The sequence below is a fragment of the Plectropomus leopardus genome, chromosome 8, assembly GCF_008729295.1.
Source record: "Plectropomus leopardus isolate mb chromosome 8, YSFRI_Pleo_2.0, whole genome shotgun sequence".
In the NCBI taxonomy this organism is placed as follows: domain Eukaryota; kingdom Metazoa; phylum Chordata; class Actinopteri; order Perciformes; family Serranidae; genus Plectropomus; species Plectropomus leopardus.
This window is the reverse complement of record NC_056470.1, coordinates 10,355,787-10,375,829: the sequence shown is the minus strand read 5'-3', so window position 1 is coordinate 10,375,829 and position 20,043 is coordinate 10,355,787. Positions and strand designations below refer to the sequence as shown.

Sequence of the window (20,043 nt, the reverse complement as noted above, 5' to 3'; positions counted from 1 at the left end):
CTCAGAATGGCATGTTTCAAATAGAATATCTGCACGTTCAGTGTAGAGGAAATGTGAAATACTGTGAAGAGTTATAGATATAATGTGGGTGTATTTTGGGCAAACATGGCTTTTTAACATTATTTGCCAGTCAGTGTTGTCAGTTGTATTTCCCCCAGTTCACATAAGAGAGGTGAGGATGTAATTTTACTTAACAGCCTCAGGTGCTGTCAGTCTCTGAAGCCTGTAGAGAAATTTGCCTCACTCTGTTTTGCTGCTAATTTACTAAGGTATTGGCATAGTGGGGAGATGAAGTATCTCATGAATGTCAAGACGCTGTTTGAGAGTATTCTCCATCCTTACAAGAGTAAAACATCAGGGAAACATTGATTCCTTTTTTTTTTTTTTACACGAAATGGTCAAAATCATGCATTCACAAAACTTGACAGCAATACCATCTACTGTTCCCCCAACTACCAAAACATCAGCTCTCAAATCAACAACTAGCCCACCCCGCATCATCACAAGTCCCTGCACTCACTGTGGTCTGAATGTCATCACATTGTGATACTAAAGACGTCTCTCAGCTCCCGCAGGCAGTGTAAATGTAATATACAGGCATCCACCGGTCAAGCGTATCCATCCAGCCTTGAGAATGATTGATTAGGGGAAGGATCAATTATATTAACATGTCCCTAAGCACTAACTGGCAGTTACCAGACAAGCCAATAATTGTCAGAGATTGATTGTGCAGGGTGATTGATCAACAGCACTTGCCTAAACAGGAGAACCCCCTTGTCTTTTCTCAGATAGTTCTACAACAGTGTCAGAGATTGTTGATGGACCTTCATGTGGCAGAGGTTTTTTTTTTTTACTGATTACTATGGCAACAGTGACACACCTGCTGCTTTTGTAAACACAAGCCACAATGCCTTTGACGTAAACGTGATACAGTTCCACTAGTCTGAAAAAAACAATGAATAATCTTGATTATCATGATATAAATCACATAATTGTTGTTTTTAGTTATGCTCATCAGCAACATATTTAGAAATATTGCTTCATATATCCCTGACAGATGCTCATTAGTTGATTAGCCAATAAAGCCATTTGTCAAGCCAAAAAATTCGAACATTTGCTGGTTCCAGCTTCTCATTTGTGAGGATTTTCTGCTTTTCTGTCTTTTGCATAAATGTCAGTTGAATAGCTTGGATTTTGGACTGTTGGTAGGGAAAAATTGAGTACTTTGAAGACGGTTCTCACAGTTTACTGATGTCGTTTACACAAAAATGATCATTTTTTGTTGCCCAAACTCTGATTGAATATGCTATCCATCTGAAGTCATGATTCAGTGAAAGCTTTTCAGATGTCAATAGGATTCAGAAGCCTTCTTTTTTAGTCTTATACAGCACATATTTGCATGGATACTTTAATGTAGAACACTGATAGGCTACTTAACTTACAGCCTGTGGGCCAAATCTGGCCTGCAAGTGAGCGCTGGGTGGTCTTAAGAATGCTCTAATTCCCAATGAAAATTAATTGATTCACACTGAGAATTGTATTTGTACTTTGAATGTAGATAAGGTGCCAGAGTGCATGCAGAGCATCAAAATATAGCTTATTTATAAAAATCATGCTGTGAGTATCCCCTGGACCCCCAACAGGGGTGTTACGTTTCCCTCAAAAATAAGTTTTCTGTTTTAAATTAGCTATATAAAGAAGTAATTTCAAGGAGACAGGACTGTTTATCTGATAAATAATATTAATTTTTGTTTTTATGTGGCCCTTGGTCTCCTGTTTTTTTTGTTGTTTTTTTTTCAAAAGTGGACACCAGGCAAATCAAGTTGAGTATCCCTGTTCTAGGAGGTGCACATCAGCAATTGTGTGTATGCCTGTGTGCATGTGTCTGTGTGTGTCAGTGGCACTCCATTGCTGCTGCTTAAATATATAGGACAGCATGTAACAGAGCTACCCTATTGGACCACCCCAAAGCCTCATGGGAGGCTTGGCAGTGAAGTGAGTGCTGTTGTGTCTGTTGTTGCAGCTGTGAGGAACACCTGGTTAGTAATCAGAAGATGAAAACAACACGCTGCTGCGGTGGTGTCAGGCTCCCCCTCAATCTCCTTCTCTGTGTCCGATTTATTTTTTTAGATTCCGCCTCTTATCCACACATCCTTTCCATTCCTGCCCGTAATGTTCATCCTTCTTTCTCTGTCATGGCAGAATTTATGTTTGTCTGTATTTGACTATAGCTTCATGCATTGCATGACTGTTTGTTGCACCAACAGCTCCTGTTTGCCATTTGGTTGGCAATTAGGAAATCAAGATGACTACAACAGCTGCTGGAATCTCTGTTATAGTGAATTAATATTTCAGTGTGTAGGATGTTTATGTGTTGAAGCGATGGGAGAACATGGTAAACAAACAAACCTTCCAGCTACCTGCCGAACTACCGCCTCACCTACTTCCCGCTTTCATTCAGCCAGAACATACTTATGTTTGCTGACATGTTAACAGCAGTTTGATTAATTGTCTGTCATTGCTCCACACATCATGTTGCAGGTCTCACTCAGCAGGAACTCCAAAAATTAATTCAATTATCATGCAGGTCCACATTCTGCGTTGAGATGTGATTAACAACATCTTTACTGCTGGCCTCGTGTTACAGCTGAGCCTGACACAGTCACAAAGATGGGCCTTGCTGAGCTTAATTTTTGAGGAATGTCGGTCCTGTGACTACAATTTAAGATAATAGTTCAGCATTTGTTCAGGCTAAGCTTGTATAGATGACTGTTTAGTCTTTCCACTACTGTCCTCAATTAGGAGTAATTGCCTTAGTAGAACAGGTAAACAGCTGAGTTAATTTTTCCTCTATTGTATGGAGGCAGTTCTCTGAATCTTGAAGTCTTTTAAATATACCCATTTCATGTTAGCCTAAATACTTTATAATCCCACTGAACTTTTTCTTTCTCTAATAATACAGAAAATACAGTATTTTTGAAGGTATAGTGCATGTGGCAGGCAGACACATGATGGCAGCTTTTATGTAACTTTCTCATGCCAAGCTTCTTTATTAACTCTTTATCCTTCCAAATCCACTTTGTGTATATTTATGTCTTATTCCGAGTAAATACAGCAGAATGATCGTGCAGTGTGATATGAAATATTGATGTCTGTGATGAAATAGCAACAGTTAGCCTGGTGTAGTCCAAAGCTAACAAAACAAACAGATTTCACCTTACAGCACCAGATGAGGACCGTTATCACAACAGATGTAAGTGAGCTCTTATGTCTAGTCTGGCTCACTAAAATCTGACATCTGATTGGTTGATTCCATCTCCTGACTGGCTGGTTGCTCTCAGGACAGAAACCATCCTCCCTGTTCTTCTTTAGTTAGCTGCGTAAAGCAGGTCAGTAGACCACCTCTCTCTCGCTCAGTCTCTCGCCGCATTAACTTGTGATTCCCTCGTTCCATGTCCTCAACATCCTCACTCTCGGTTGTCGTGTTTTATCTCCCTCCCCATCTACATTTTTTTCATGCTCTGTTTTCCCTATCTCTGTTTTTATTTCATCTCTTTCCCTTTTCCCTCAATTTTCCTTTCTGTCCTTTTCTTTCTTCCTCTTTCCTTTCCTTCGGCTTTTTCCATTTCTTTCCTTTTTTTGTATTTTCCTGTCTTTCCCTTCTCTCTGTCTTCTTTCCTTTTCTCCCCTTTTCCTATTTAGTCTTTCCTTTCTTCCCTTTTTTCTTCTCTTTCCCCTGTCCTCTTTTCTTTAGTTACCTTATTTTCTATTTCTTTGATATCGTGCTCTGCTCTTCACTGTACTGCAGATGTGTAGCACAGCGGTCAGTGTTGTGCAGATTGCTTCTTGCTGCAGTCTGTTGCAGTCTATTTTAGCTCATTTTACAGATGTCTTTCTCAAGATTGCACACACGTGCGCACACGCACACACACACACACACACACACACACACACACACACACATACATACACACATACACATACAGTTTGCTGCACACTAAACCACACACATTTTACTTTTTCAACATGTTTATAATCCAAACTCACACAGATTGTTTATACTGCAGGTAGTAGACACACCCCACGCAATCCCACCCTTTTTTGATGCCCCCCCATACATGCACACGCACATGCACACACACACACACACACACACACACACACACACACACACACACACGCACATACACATGCACACATAGACACACATTCCTGAGTTACGCATCTTTGCTACAGTTGGAGCTCTGCAGAGGCTGACCCACATTCTCTACTGTACTACTACTACAGCCTTGCTTGTACTCCATTTGTCTATTTTGCTTACACATCATAAACACAGTTTTTTGCCAACACACACACTCTTGTGTAACACCCAGCCTGCTGTCCCACAATGCCCAGCGACCCAAACGTCTTCTCTCGGGGTGTGGTTCATTTCAGTGCAGACATGCACGCTAATACAAGAGCTGCACCTTTAGATGTGATTCAGTGGGATAATGCGGTTTATGCTGTTGGGCTGAAATGAATTATTAATTAGTAATATGTCTCTAAGAAAGATAGATAACAACACTATTGTAAATTTCTCACATGCAGTAGCTTAGTTTTGGGTGGTATTCAATAGTTTTGCAAAGTTTTGCTTGGATATTTTTACACCATTTTTTAGTGTGGGAATTTCCTTTCCTTTACTCGAAATTCTCCCAGCAGGGACTCTTAAGGGTCTCTTTGACAGTAATCTGATAACCTGACTGTGACCTTTGACCTCTGGGGTGGGAAAGGGAAAATCAATACAGTGTCATATTATATTAATTGGTGCACCATTCTACTACTTAAATGTGCATGTAGATCTCTGTTTCGGATGACCTCTTTTATCTGAGAATATTACTCAACGGTTAATTTCAACACTAATTGTTGTAATGGCTGGGCTGGTAATGATGATGATGAAGACGAAAATGTGGCAGCTAATGACTGCCAGAAGTGATTGATGGGGTGGATTACGAACCAGGTTATGCTTTTTTGATGATGATGATTGTCTTGCATTTATGACAAATATACTAAAAGCTCTTACGACTACTATTAACCTTTTAAAGGATTCCCTTTATGGCGAAAATATGTGCACATAATGCTGTAAGCACGTGGGAGTTACAGTTGGAAATCTCTGCAGCATGTAACAGCTCTTTTTCCTGCATCAGAGGAGTATTGTTAAAATGACAGATGCACTCATACACTCTTTCCTCTTCACTGTCTGCAGGATGAGATGGAGGAGTTGAGGTCTGAGATGCTGGAGATGAGGGACATGTACATGGAAGATGACGTCTACCAGCTGCAGGATCTACGGCAACAGCTGGAGCAGGTACAACTGACTGATTTATGTAGAATAAAAGAAAGCACACTCCTTGAATCTGTGCTCTCTTTTTTTCATTATCTCCTTATTTGGAACTTTAAAAAGGCTGAGGGTGCAAATTGCAGGTAGTGGCCAATCAATCATCTGGCCAGTCATCCACTCGCTCTGCTTCTGTTTCTTAGGCAAATAAGACCTGCCGCATTCTGCAGTACCGGCTGAGGAAGGCAGAGCGACGCTCTCTCCGTGTGGCCCAAACAGGGCAGGTGGATGGAGAACTGATACGAACGCTGGAGCAAGACGTCAAAGTAAGTGTTGGTGTGTTTGAGAGAGAGTGATTTAAATGGCTGAATGGAGCTCGGTGTGGAATAAGCAGAGGTCCTGAAGTTGTGTCACAATTTGAGATTAGGAATAGATAAAGTATACTATATGAGAAGCAGGATTAAGAACATTTTCTGGAATAAGATGTCAAAGTGTGGCTGTAAGCCAATTTACTGATTTAGAAGTGCTTAGTCTCTACTCTAAAATGCTCTTAGGTCTCAGTTATCAGAAAAAAGCCAGCAAGCCAATTTTAGCTTCTACAGAGGATCTTCATGAAATCAAAACTCAGTTTTTGTGGAAATGTTTACATAATTTTGATATTTATAAGGCCTGTTGACTAGGTATTTTACTCCTCAGTTTATTTTTTTTTAGATAAAGATCTGGTTACATAAAATGTGACTTTTCATTTAATAGAATCTGTTCTTATCTGTTCTTCCAACTTTGCATCAAAGCTAGGTGTTGGGGAAAAATCGATTTCTCTTGAAAGATTATATTCCGATGCAGAAAAGTCAATAATGACAAATTTAAAACTGCGTCCTCAGCATCATAATTGCCTTTAACAGTTTTGTTAGACTCGGCTGTGCATTTCTCACGGCTGACCAAATTTAATGCTGTGAAACCATGGTTCCCATTTGTCCTTTAAATCCTCAAAAGTTTGTGAAATTGGAAGGGGGAAAGAGACCTTGAAAGTTTTTTAAGATAGGCATGAATAGATATGGATCATTAAAATAACTTTATATAATTTAATCTATAATTTATATATTTAGTGCAACAATAGAAATTGAAGATCTAATGATTTTTTAAAAACTTAACATTAGTAAATAGGCTTGATTTTGCTGTCAGCATGTATTTCCAACATTTATGTTATTGTTTACCTGGAGAGACTGCAACACTCTTGTACATGCATGATTAAAGTGAAAGCTGTATCGGGTCCTTAAATTTGAGGGAATTCGGTTTGGAATGTCCTTGAATAGACCTTGAATTTTAAGTTTAAGAAGGTGTGGGAACCCTGTTAAACACAACAGAAGTACACATGTGTGGCACTGCGTCGTGTTGATGATTCTTACGGCTGAACCAATCGGATGGTGAAACATCACGGATGTAAACATATATGCTGTGTTGACAGTCTAAGCTAGGCGACATTTTTGTGTTGTGGTGAGGATGGCTGATCGTGAGCAACTGCAGATGGATGCATTATGACCTGCAGAGCCTGGATTAAAAGTTAGCACATGGAACCATTTTGTCTTCTATGAAGTTTAAGGCAAAAGGGATCTGGACACGAGCCACACTGTATGCAAGTTAGTCCATCTGGTTATTTGAATCTTGGATCGTTCTAATACACTCTGTTTTATAAGTGGCAAGTAGTCACAGACAGAGAAAAAAAATCATGTGTAGAAATGAAAAAATGCTTTAAGATGCATTGATAATCATTTTATGATCATATCCTAGCACTCTGAAATGGCCAAAAACACACAAAAAACAACAAAAAACCCTAATCATTGTTGCCTAAGATTTAAGCACTTAAAATATGCCTTATTGTTGTTACATACATGCCATGTTTTGTTTTGGACAGTGTTTCTCTCAAGGCTGTTCTTATGACCTTCTTTCTCCACACAGTTGAAGTCATGAGAGTGTGGTGAGGTCAGGCTTCCTCTAATATGTTTCAGGAAATTCCCCGTTTAAAATATATGTCGACTAAAAGCCCCACTGGCTTAGAAACACTGAATGGCACATTAGGACTCTCAATTGAGCTCACACATGTACATTAACAGGCGCACGCACAGAGCAGTTATGCCAAGAAACCCATGTTAAAGACCAACACTTACATATAGACAACTCTGTTCCTTTATAGTGTGCATACACACACCAGCCATCCCAATCATGTCAGGAATCCCTGGTGAAGGCCGGTTTTACACAAACACACTGAGTGCAGGGTAAAGCTTCTGTGCGTGTGTTTTTTGTCATGCTGACCCTGGACTATGGATGCACTCTGTCAAATTCACAGCGTTCCGCCAACGTTTTCCATGTGATAGAGGACACAATGAGGCCTTTATACCCTCTGAGAGAGAGAGGGTGTCTGAGAGTGAGACTGTGATGTCACTTTCCAAGGGCTTTCCGCCGGCTGCTGCTGTCTGTCTCTCCGCTGCTGTCTCACCATCTGGTTGTTTTGGAGGAAGGAGGGAAGGAAGGAGGGAAAAGGATGAGCGTACATCCTGTGTTTCTGAGGGAGAAAAAAAGGGGGTTTGGTCACTTTTTGAAAATTCAAATCAGCCAATCAGAGAGGGAAGATGAGGCGGGGAGGAATATACAGAAAAAGGCTAACAAAAATCAAAGAAACGGAAACAAAAATAGAGGCGGGGAAAACAAGGTATTCAAGACGGATTAGTTGATTTGAATAGAGGTCTGACTTGAATTTAAATCTTAAGTAGCCAATGGTAGTGCTGGGGTAAAGAGTAGAAGAGTGAGGTCAGAAGTAATGTAGAAAAAATAGAGACAACAAGCAAAATCTGCATCTGCTGACTGCATTAGGAAGGAGGGATTATAAACACAGGATACTGAAATAATATACACTGCTAGGAGACTAACCTGACCTCTCACAACACATGGCTGATTGTGTCGTCTTGCCGCCAGAGACTCAGACGACTGGTCAAGTTACACCATGATGTGTGTGTGCACATGCATGAGTGTGTAACTGTGCATTAATCCCATGCTAAGCTTCTCTTTTGCCGTCCTCTCACAGTCACTCCTCTGTTTATTCTGGTGACTTTATCATTAGCCTTATAAAAACAGACACTCACTCCTGCCGGTGTGACTCAGCACTGAATCAGCTCTACTGGAAAAAAACAAAAACTTAATCAGCAGTTAAAAAAAGGACTGTAAACAGTTCTACTGCTGCTCAAGTGTAACACAAAAATGAATACTAAAAGTAGCAGCTGCAAAAGCTGTGGATTCCTGGTTTTTGGGCAACTTTCCAGCTTAGCTAATAGAGGGCTGCAGGGATGACATTTATTTGTAGGCCGAGTGGGGGTTTCTGAGCTCCAGCAACACTACTTTGTGGAACAACTTTATTGGGCCGACGCGTTTCGGCTTGTGGCCTTCATTAGGGTCATTATTATGATGTTTATATTTGCTGAAAATACCATGATTTTTGAAAGTGATTTTAACTGATTATCACTTGAATTTTGTGCCCGCAAAAAAATCAAAATTTTTTGTTTCCTGCTGGAAGAAGACGCAGATTGCCAGACTTCACAATTAAAATGCCTCTCTTGGGATGCGTACAAATCAGAAAAAACTTCATAGAAAAGGAAGTGGGGAGAAAAATTGGGATAAAATGCAAATGAGTTGGTGATTACACTGATTGCTGAGAGTCCCTCTTAGTAAGTGAAGAACAATGAATGTCCTTGTTATATGAGACAAATGTAGTGGATGCTTTTTAGACAATTACATGATGTTTCAGAGATTCTTCTTCACTGTTGGAAAGTAAAGTGCAGCTGTTGGAAATGCTCAGTGAGTGCTGCACTCCACGGTCCAGCTTGACCTTTAACTTGCTGAGCTGCTCTACACTGAGCTGCTTTACAAAAGAAATTGGCTTAACTCCTGTTGATGCTTTAAGGCCCTGATGTGATGACTCACTCACATGCAAATCCACACACACACACTTGAACTGGTGCACTGGAACACACACATGAACTCTCTCACTCTGTCTTTTTGCTCGCTCAAACTTTGTGAACTGCTATTCCTGGTCTGTCTTTTGGGTCATGTGACCTTTAGTGCTTCTCAAGGGAGAATGTGGGGGCTGGTGATAGAAGACAATGATGAAGGCAGATGGAGAAACGATAGAAAAAGAGCTGAGGGAGAAACAAAAAGATTGTGTGTTTGTGTGTGTCACATGCTCTTTTTTTGTCGTTTTAGAAACCTTGCGTGTGACCTGCGTGTGTGTGTGTGTTTGTGGTGTGTACGATACAGCTGTCATAGTCTCCATGAGAATGTCTGACATCATTTCCTGTCCCACTCACACACTTCTCCCATTCCCACAGGCTAGACATCTGTACACACACACACACACACACACACACACACACAGAGGAAATAGTTGTTAGGATTCTCATGATGTCAACACAGCAGTTGTTCATATCTCCAAAGAGAATCGGTTATGCCTTTGCCTTGAAGGTCCGACATAACCTATTTGACATATGATCTTAACCAGATCTTTAAAATTGAGTGAAGATGTTTACTTGAAGATTGAGTTAAAAGATCCTTTGAAAGCATAGTATCTGACATTTTGGAAAATCACCTTTTTTTCTGTCTCACCAGGTGCTAGATGAGAAGATAGATATCAGTTTCATCTCTGTTTCTTCAGTATAGAGCACGGCACATTGTGTGCTTATCATAGCATAGCTAGTTGCTTGTTGCCCAAATAAGGAGAGATCACAGACCACTACAGCACAGACTGCACACCAGGACAACTTTATGGTGCCATGTATAAAATTTGTGCAACACGTGTCACCAGTGTACAGTCTGTGCTACAGGTAATGTAAACATAGCGCCCACCCTTTATAACTAATCATCTCTATACTATATATACTTTATCTGCTGTTACTGCAGACAGTGTGTGTGTGTGTGTGTGCGTGTGCGTGTGCGTGCTCCGTCGAAGATGGACTTCATCACACACTGTAAGAGTCATCCTTCCTCTCTTAAAGTCACACAGAGCATGAGTACCCTAACTGACATAATACATTCACTAGCATCTAACCTTAACAACTGCATGTCTCACCCCAAGTCGATGAAACTTTCCGAAAGTGTCCTCAATCTCAGTGTCTTAAACTCAAACTGGTTCTCACAAAGATAGAAGCACAGGAGTCCACACACACAGTCATTAGATTAGAGCTGGGAAGCAGCAGTATCCGGTATATTTATCTGAGTGGGGCCAGCTCCCTGCTTCATTTCCATATGTTATGGTGTGTGTGTGTGTGTGTCTGTGTGAGTGAGAGAGAGAGAGAGAGAGAGAGAGAGAGAGAGAGATGGGGGAGGAAAAGCTAAAATTGGATTCATTTTAGCTTGTGTACTGTATAAGCTCCAGTAAAGCCCCACCCCCTCCCTCTCACACCAAACACACACACTGTGGGAAGTACATTTTCCATGCACATGTCATTCATAACATCCCTGTTCCCAATAGGAACAAGAGCAACAACAGTATGCTTCATGTTCACAAGAGGAAGAGGAAAGGATAAGAATAACCAATAATTTTGGCAGTTGTAATGCTATCTAGCAGAAGGTTGGATGGAGTAACAGGAGTGTTAACTTACAAAAACCAAAGAGAAGCAGGACAGAATCGCTATTGTTACTCTGAACTCTGATATTGTTGCATCCTGGTTACCACAGGGTGGATGTTCTGGTCCTGAAAAGAAAGTAAATAGGTAGCATCTTGTCTTTGGAAATAATGCGAGCTTACTGCTGTAGGCAGTACATCGGGCATGCTAACATTTGCAGCTTATATTAGAGAAGAAAAACAACTGAGGCGGAACATGTTGACTAAACTGTGGTCTCGGATGCCATATAGCATCTGATGACAATAGAGATAGCCAAAATGACCGGTGCACAGAAAGGCAAGCCTTGCCCTGGATATCTGCAAATGAAATATTAGCTATTGTCCCCAGAGGCTTAATGTCACCAGTTCCAAGACTGGCCAAGCTTTGACTGGGCTTTCCAGTCTACCCAGATGATTGGCTAATTAACTGCAGTCAATGCAAAGGGAAATTGTGAAGTGTGACAATCTATATCTTTTAAGTAATTTATCAAGCAAACAAGTAACATTCACTGTTTTCAGCCTCTCAAATGTGATAGTTTCTGCTTCTCTCTGTTTCATATAAGTGACTATATAACATGTTGATTTCGGATGGCAAAAACGAGCAAAATGAAGTCGTCATCCCATCATGGGCTGCAAGTTACGGCCATTATCATTTTCATTGAAAAGATAGTTGAGAGATAAATCACTAATGAAAACAGTCACTATCCCTATCAGGCAGTGCTGCTAATACTCTTACCACTTCTTTGATATCAAGTTCTGTATCTACACAACATATGTATGTACAGTATGTATGTGTGTATGCATGAACGCATGGATGGACAGAATGATGGTTGGTGATTTAGAGGTGAGATCACGCTTTTCCAACTGCCAAATGACATGTCAAGGATTGTGGGAATTCATCACATTCCACCGCCCTCTGTCACTTTGCCGCGTCCCTCCCTCTCTCTTGTCTCTCTTTATCCAAAGATAGATGGATCACAGCCTGTACTGGAACAGCTGTCACGCCACTGGCTCTCTCGCTCTCACTCGCTTTCACACATAATGGTTTTATATATAGACACGAAGCAGATTACTTGTGATGTAACCTCCTCTAAATGGGTGTTGAGAGGCCAGAATGTTGGACGAAAGTCAAAAAGGTCAACAGCATCAACACTAAAACTTCAACACCAGGGCTTCCTCAGAGTCACTCACAGCCACCTGCACAGTCCTTTAAGCAGACCTGAATGAAATGCTTAAACTGTCTTGACATTTTAAGCAGTATTCTACAGCTGACAATCACAATCACAAATCAAAAATTGTGAGCAAGCCAGCAGCTACATTAGTGATATGGAAATTTAGTTTGTACTGTGGATGCCGGTAGGTTTGACACATTGTGGTAAGATATAGCGACTTGGTTCCAGGGCTGTAAAGTTTCTTCTTGTCACACAAAAACAGCAGTGATGAACTGATGCAATACGAGACTTTTGCCAGAAATCCACAGCGTAAAAATGAGGGAGATAACAAGTAGAGAGCCAAAAAGTGTGTTCCCAGTTGTCATTCATTGTTTTATATGCATAATAAAGTTGTCATCTGTCTCACCAACCCATGCAGCTCTTTAGTTAAACACCGTCCTCTGCCAGGTAATCAGAAGCCAGTGTTTCTTCAGAGTACAACACCTTCAGGATGTTACAGAAGCAGAAGTGGAAAGTAACTATGTAGAATTACACAATTATGATTTTGAAATATTTGTACTGTAAGTATTTCTATTTTGTGCTATGTTTTATAGAGAAATCCCATATTTTATAACCTACTGCATTTCTTGTAGCTATATTTTAGTAAAAGACTGTACATGCAAAATGTAATGCAACAATTTAGACTATACAGTACAACAAAATAGACATTTTAAACTTAACAGAATTGTTCTAAGACTTAAAGGTATACTATGCAGGAATTGTCAGTTACTGTTTGTAAGTTACTGTTTGTAAACACATCAAACTTGGCCTCTCCTCCCAACACTGCTTCTGCATACCATAGACTGCAAATTTGAACCAGTGGGTAATTTGACATTACCCACTGGTTTGTGGACTATCATTTTAAAACGTCAAATTTGGCATTTCGACTGTCTTGGATTTTTGGAGCCAGAAGTGACCATATTTAGAGGAGAGGGTGAAGCTGTAGAGGAGCGAGGAGTGTATTTGATTCAGAAACTGTGTTGACTGTGTTTCATTCTTCAGCCCCAGAGGTTTATGCTTGGTGCGTATACTGCAAGCTATAATTGTAGGAACATTACATTTGTTTTAATCGAAAAGCTGATACTTTGGAAGCTTACTAAGCTAACTGCTCTTCCCTATCCTTTCCTTCAGTGTTCGCCAGTGAAAGTGAAGGCCAATCTGAAATTGCTCTCATTTTTGATTGGGCTTTATCTGGTGTTCGTTTTGCTTAGTTTATTTTGTTATTTTTGTTTTGGGTTTTTTTGGTGCTGTGTTCGTGATTTTTGCAGCATCCTGTTGGATGTGTGCTGTCAATGGTCTGGTTGGTACCTTTTCAATAAACTCCCAACTTAAACCTGTTATTGGCTGAGGGCTACTCAACACTGCCCAAAGGTTGCAGCCAGAAAATGCTCCAAACATAGCAAAATGAGAAGAAAACAAGAAAAAACAGGCAGATGGCAGAGTCCCTGCAGATAAATACACCACTTCTGTATGAGTCTGTAAATTGTTTATCAGGAAATCCTGCATAATAAGCCTTTAAGCAAAAGAAAGACAAATGTATTTAACCACTGCATAGAAGTTACTGGTTATTTAACTTTGTTACTTGTTATTGGTGTCCAGCAAGAGAAGAAAGCAGCAGTTTATTTTGATTTGTCAGCTAATTAAAAAGCCATTGGTGTGATAGTGAAGGAATCACCGACACTCCTTGTCTGTCTGCGCATCTGCAAGCTGATTCTGCAGTTCTCTCCTCTATGATAAACTGAGGGCTTCAGCTAAACAGCAGGCAGTCAATAATTCTATAGGGAGCTGCACCTTGTAAGCACATTTCATAGCTCATTAAAAAAAACAATATAGTCAACTCCAAGGTTGACTGCAAGACCTCAGATGCTTTTCGCTTTTAAAGGAGTCATCCTGCCGCGACATGAAGCCACAACTTGTGATTTAATCAACAACATGCAGGACTGAGCCGCTGTAGAGTGCTGAGGTAAATAAAACTACAGATCTACAGATTGAGGGGGTGTTTCTGTCAGATCTAACATCAATATAAATGTTTATGTTCTTATTTTACGTGACAACAAGAAGGCTAAACCACTGCAGAAAGCTAGAATACTCTGAAATAGACAAAAAAGCAAAGTGGAAGAGCATCCATAAATACAATTGTGGTTCCAACATGTGCTCAACAACAAAAACATTATTGTTCTTGGTAAATTTAAAAAAACACCAACAACAATACCACTCAAAGCACTTTTACCCACAAATGACATTTTAGAACAACAAAGGACAATGCTTCTGAGCTTGTTTTACTGAAGTGGAGAAAAGTGCTGCGTTAAATTAATTTCAAGCAGAGTGGCTCTGTGTTTGTTACTGTCGCCTCAGAGCAAGAGGGTCCTGATTTCAAACCCCATCAGGGCTGACTGAAGCCTTCACATGTTTCCTCCCACACAAAAAGGCATGAATGTTTCAGTAGGAGTTTCTTCTGTCAGCGCTCTGGGGCAGGACTGAAGTCATCCCCAGGTGCTGTGCAGCCACCCACTGCTCCTAAACGGAAGAGGTTTAAATCTAAACGATAAGCTACTCTGTCGACAGAATAAATGTTGGCACTGTATGTTTCTGCAAACAGGACATATGTAACGTCTATGTTACTGATTAGTAGATATATTGAAACGTAATGTTTTTTTGCATTTTAATTTTCCATTTTATGTCGTGGCAATGCAGTGGTTATGGTGTGGTTATGTTCAGACACAAAATCACTTGGTTAGGATGAGGAAACCATCATGTTTTGACTTAAACACCAGGTTTGGTCACTGTAAACACAGCTGTAAATGTCCCAAACGCCTGTTCAAAAATACCTGCTTTTGTTGTTTTTTCAATCATCAAGATCATATACTTCAAGATACATACATGCATTTGTCTCTCTCGTTTGTCTGGCTTTAGTTCAGTATTACTTTTTGGCTCTTTTTTGTCATGCTGCTTATGCATGAAACTCCTCTTATTACTGCTTTGCCTTGCTTGTCAAAGCATTTTGTAAACTCTGTTTTTAAAGGTGCTATATAAATAAAGTTATTATATTATTATTATTATTATTATTATTTATACTTCTCCCTTGTTGTGAGGACCTTAATTGACAAAATGCCTTCCTCAGCCCCCAACCACCTCACAAAAGTACATGTCAAACCCCAATCTTTACCATAACATTAACTTAAACCTACGGGTAAATCTGACATTATTCCTAAAAAAAAAACTTATGAGGAAGTGGACCACCCAAAATGTTCTCCTATTTTAAGTTCAGAACGCAATTTGATCCTCACAAAGAAAAGTAGAAGTGCGCACACACACACACACACACACACACACACACACACACACACACACACACACACACACAACCATAACATATGGAAATGAAGCAGGGAGCTGGCCCCACTCAGATAAATATACTGGATACTGCTGCTGCAACACAAATGTTGTGTTTCCATAACGGTCAGCTCTTAAACAACTTCCCTCCCTGTAGATTTTATCAGAGCAGTTTTAAATGCAGCCAGCAAAGTTTGTGTGTGTGTGTGTGTGTGTGTGTGTGTGCAGACTGGCTGGATAAGAGGAGGAAGAAGACTGGCTGTTAAGCGCTATCAAACACTCAACCCCCACACACACAGCGTACACAAAAGAGATCTATTTGATGACTAACTGCCACTTGTTGAATGATATTACTGTTTGCCCTGTGGCCAGTGTGTGTGTGTGTGTGTGTGTGTGTGTGTGTGTTGTGTGTTGTGTAATTTTAGAGTGACTAAAAGAACAGTCAAGAAAAACCCTCTCTCTGCTTCTTCTGTCTTGATTCCATACTCTCTCTGACAAGCGCACACACTCTTTAACACAAACACACTTGTACACACAGACATTCACACACACACTCTCTCAGCCCGGGAGCACACTAACTGAATGCTAATTACATCCTATAGCTCTGTTGCCGGGTAAAACCACAGCATCAATGGCGTTAAATTCCGACACGTTTCCTTTTAACATAGAATAACAATACAGCATTTATTAGGAGTCAAAGGCTGACAAAGGAGTAATGAAGAAGAGGAGCAGAGGAGGAGGGGAGATGAAGACCCATAAAACTGAAGTGCTAAAAACATCTCATTAATAAAAGCTGTTTTTATTCTATTTGGAATATTGATGCGTCTGTGTTAATCAATAACCTTTTCTGTCTGATTCGATCCGCATAAAGCTCCGGGGGCTTTCAGCAAACTCACATTAAGAACTCCTCTGTGTTTTGATACACAAATGCTGATGCTGAAGTGCACTGTTGATCTGCTTGAAAGACACAAAGAGAGCAAATTGATATGAAAAAAATATCCTTTTGATTAAAGTGGTTATCTGCAAGAACTTCATACTTCATGTCCATATTTATTGCTAAGTTCTCAGTGCTGTCATGTCTTCACCACGCTGCCCAGAGCTGCCTATCAAACACTGTGGGCGGGATTTTGGCAACATCTTGCTTTGATTATCTGTTAATAGAATATATGTGCCATGTAATTAAGCCCCCAGAGACTATACAGCACCATGCTTTACAGTCTATATAGTGACCACAGTCAAAATTGCACAACTTACGCTAAAGTGACTAAGACTATTGAGAAAATCTACTGAGTTTTCTTTGTATTGTCACACATGGGAGATCATTTATAACAGAACGTGCGTCAAGAGCTAAATTAGCATTTCTTTGTGCGATTAAAGTGTGCAGAGAGTTTGATGGCTCAGTCAGTGCTACAGATTTCTAGATTTCTAGTTTCTAGTATTTTCTAGTTATTTCTATAGGTGGATTTCCTGTGAATGAAATGAAAAATATATTGTGATAACTTCCCTTCAGAAAGATGCATACAGATGTTTTCCGATCTGGCGCAACATTTGGCAGGACAGCATTTTTTTTAGTGCCTTCCAAAGCCATTACAGACCACTCACCCAAAAGTAAAAGCATTTTCTGAATCGACACAGCTATGGTTAAGGTTTGGTTAGGTTTAGGCACATACACTTTTAATTTCCCATAAAACCACTCAGGCTGTTCTCATTGTTTGTACTTAAACATATGAAAAGTGAAAAGTAATGCAATATTATTTGCTTATAATGGAATCGTGAAGCTGTGATCACATGACCATATCCTCTGTAGGCTGTCAGGAGCGAAGGGGAAAGTCAGGTTATGAAGTGAAGGGCAACAAAGCTCGAGAAGGGAGTTGCTCAGGGTGGTGGTTTGGTCAAACAGTCACGTCTTTGACCCAGCAGACAGCTGTTTGTGTCCCATGTATACCGAAAAGTCAACACTGAGTTATTTATGAGTTATTTTAAGTTGCGTATGCTCATCAGACATAATTCATAAAGTATCATAAAAAACAATGTAAGAGATTACATTGAACTACACGACCCCCTACGGACAAGAGGCATCATTGCTGTTGCTAAATTAAAAGAGTTTGTGCTGTTGCTACTATTCTGTTGCCAGGTAACCATTTTTATGTGACATTAGGATTTTTACCATTCAACATTTTTTGCTACATGCTTTTAATTCAGTAATTGAAAAGTAAAAATAAATTCAATGGTCATATGCTTAGCAGTAGTTATCCTTCCTTGCAACTTAAAGTTGCTTAATTGGTCATTTCATGTGTTTTAGTGTAGTGTTAACTGATTCTATTGTACAATTCAATACACAATATGGAGCAGCAACCACTTTAAAAACCCGCAATTGAATATGCAAGTCCTTGGGAAAACATCTCTGCTGGGGCTTTAAAATTTTCGAATTGGAAGTTGACATCAACTTGTCTTATGTTAACTATCAAGATACTGCACCTAGCATAGAAGTGTAAGCATCAGGAAGGTGTTTGTTTTGATCAGCAAGTGTAAATCATAGGATAGTAACCTAAATTAAGACGGGCATGTGGCAACATTAAGTTCACTGGGTAGAGCGTGCGCCCCATATAGGCTCAGTCCTTTGCTGCATGTTACCCCCCCAACCTCTCTCTCCCACCTTTCCTGTCCAATCTTCAGCTGTACTAGCATAAAGTGAAAAATGAAGAAAAGTCGTAGTAGGGGGGCAGCTATTAGGAGCTATGCAAACACGAGAGAATCTGAATGATGGAGAAATACAGGAGATATACAGAGAAGAGAAGAAACACACACACATACACACAAACAAGGACAGACGCACATTAAAACATGAATTGGCGCATGGTGGAGCTCAGGGAGACATTGGTTAGAGTGAAAGTGGGCAGTACAGAGGGGCATTGTGGGACTCAGCTGCACACTGGCACTGGTTCAAACACGCACACACACACACACAAACACACTTACTCTGGCACACAGACTCACAGTAAATACACACAATTGCAACTTGTGTTCAGAGAGACTTTGCAGATGAGCAGTACAAGTGTGAATCATCAGACAATACGCACACGCGCACACACACACACACACACACACACACACACACACACACACACACAAAGAGGATTCACATGCAGTTACTCACATTTAATTACAATATTGATTTTTATATCCTCAAGATATGTTTGTTTATTGTGTGAAATGAATGATTTTTTTTTCACTGTCAGCAGTAAGTCAAGTAATAACCAACCAACTGAAGAGCTTTTTTAAAAGATAGATAAAAGTCAGGCTACTGTACCACCCAGTCAAAATTATTTGTGCACAGAAATGACCAAATCCTACTACTGTCACATAATTCTCCTTTAAAAGGATTGACCTTTTTTACCTTGTTTCCATGAAATCATATAAAAGCAGCTGGCAGGGCCCTCGTGCAGGGCAGAAGGCTACTACAGTGGTTCGATGTTGTCACCATTTTGTGTATGTTACGTCGTTTCTGAGGTGGGACTAAATCAAAGTCCAAAATACATTATGAAATGATTGTGAATAATATATGAATTCAGACCCACTCTCACTAATTGTTAACATTAAAGTAAAATCTATGAACACAAATCTGTTAAATCATCAGATACTAAAGACCCTCTCCCACTACATTAAATCAGTATTGAGGTTAATGGGGTCTAAGTACATTTATGAGCTACTGAGTGATTGATTTAATGCAGGCGTTTTTCTCTAAAACTGAGTATATCCATTTACTCAGCTCCCGATGGGAATCATTAAAGTTTCATTTCATCAAATCTAATACAGATTTTTAGAATAAAAGCCCCCCTAGTTAGTGTCAGTGGAACCAAGGCAATCATTTTTAAGTTGCTATCGACATTTATTAAAGCAGTTGACCTCTTTTATCTGCACCTTTTTTTCTCCTTTTTATAGTTTTGTTTTCTTTATAAATAATAGGCACTGATTGAGCGTTAGTGGGGGAACTTATGTTGAGCAATGTATTTTTTTTTGTGTGTGTGGAAGTCAACGGAAGCTTTTAGAATCATAAAAAACTGAAGTATCAGTTGTTGCATCTTCTTGGAGTTGCCTGACACTTTTTCTGAAAAAGTGTCCTTAAAAGTACTGCACATTTTTGTGCCAATCTCAGCCTTAATTCAGATCACATCATGTGTAACTTTAATAACTGATACTGACCGATTATACTGCTTGCAATTCAGCATAAAAAAATACATTACCAGATACCAACGTAAGTTTTTTATTGCAGTATGAGTCGGAAATAGCCATCATCATAGCTCAAAATATAAAGTTTTATAGCCCATTCAAAATGTCCCCTCTGGTCTAAAGACTGTAACAAGAACAGGAGTCACTGAAATGAACAACGTTAATACCGTCTCCGGTGCAGATTGAGAACACTGAATGTCAGTAAAGCATAGATCTGAATTTAAGGCTGATAAGTGTTTAAAATAACAAGGTCAAAAACCAATTATTTTTTTTTGTTGTTTGATTTTTTTTTGTATTTTTGTTATTTG

General features: G+C 39.7%; 1 protein-coding gene across 1 annotated transcript in view; it reads left to right on the top strand.

Annotated features, from left to right (window-relative positions):
- Positions 1–20,043, top strand: part of LOC121947510 (protein SOGA1-like) — a 119,560-nt gene that overhangs the window by 2,244 nt on the left and 97,273 nt on the right. Inside the window, 2 exon segments of the mRNA XM_042492592.1 lie at positions 5,243–5,344; positions 5,518–5,640. Coding sequence (XP_042348526.1) covers positions 5,243–5,344; positions 5,518–5,640 — 225 coding nt within the window.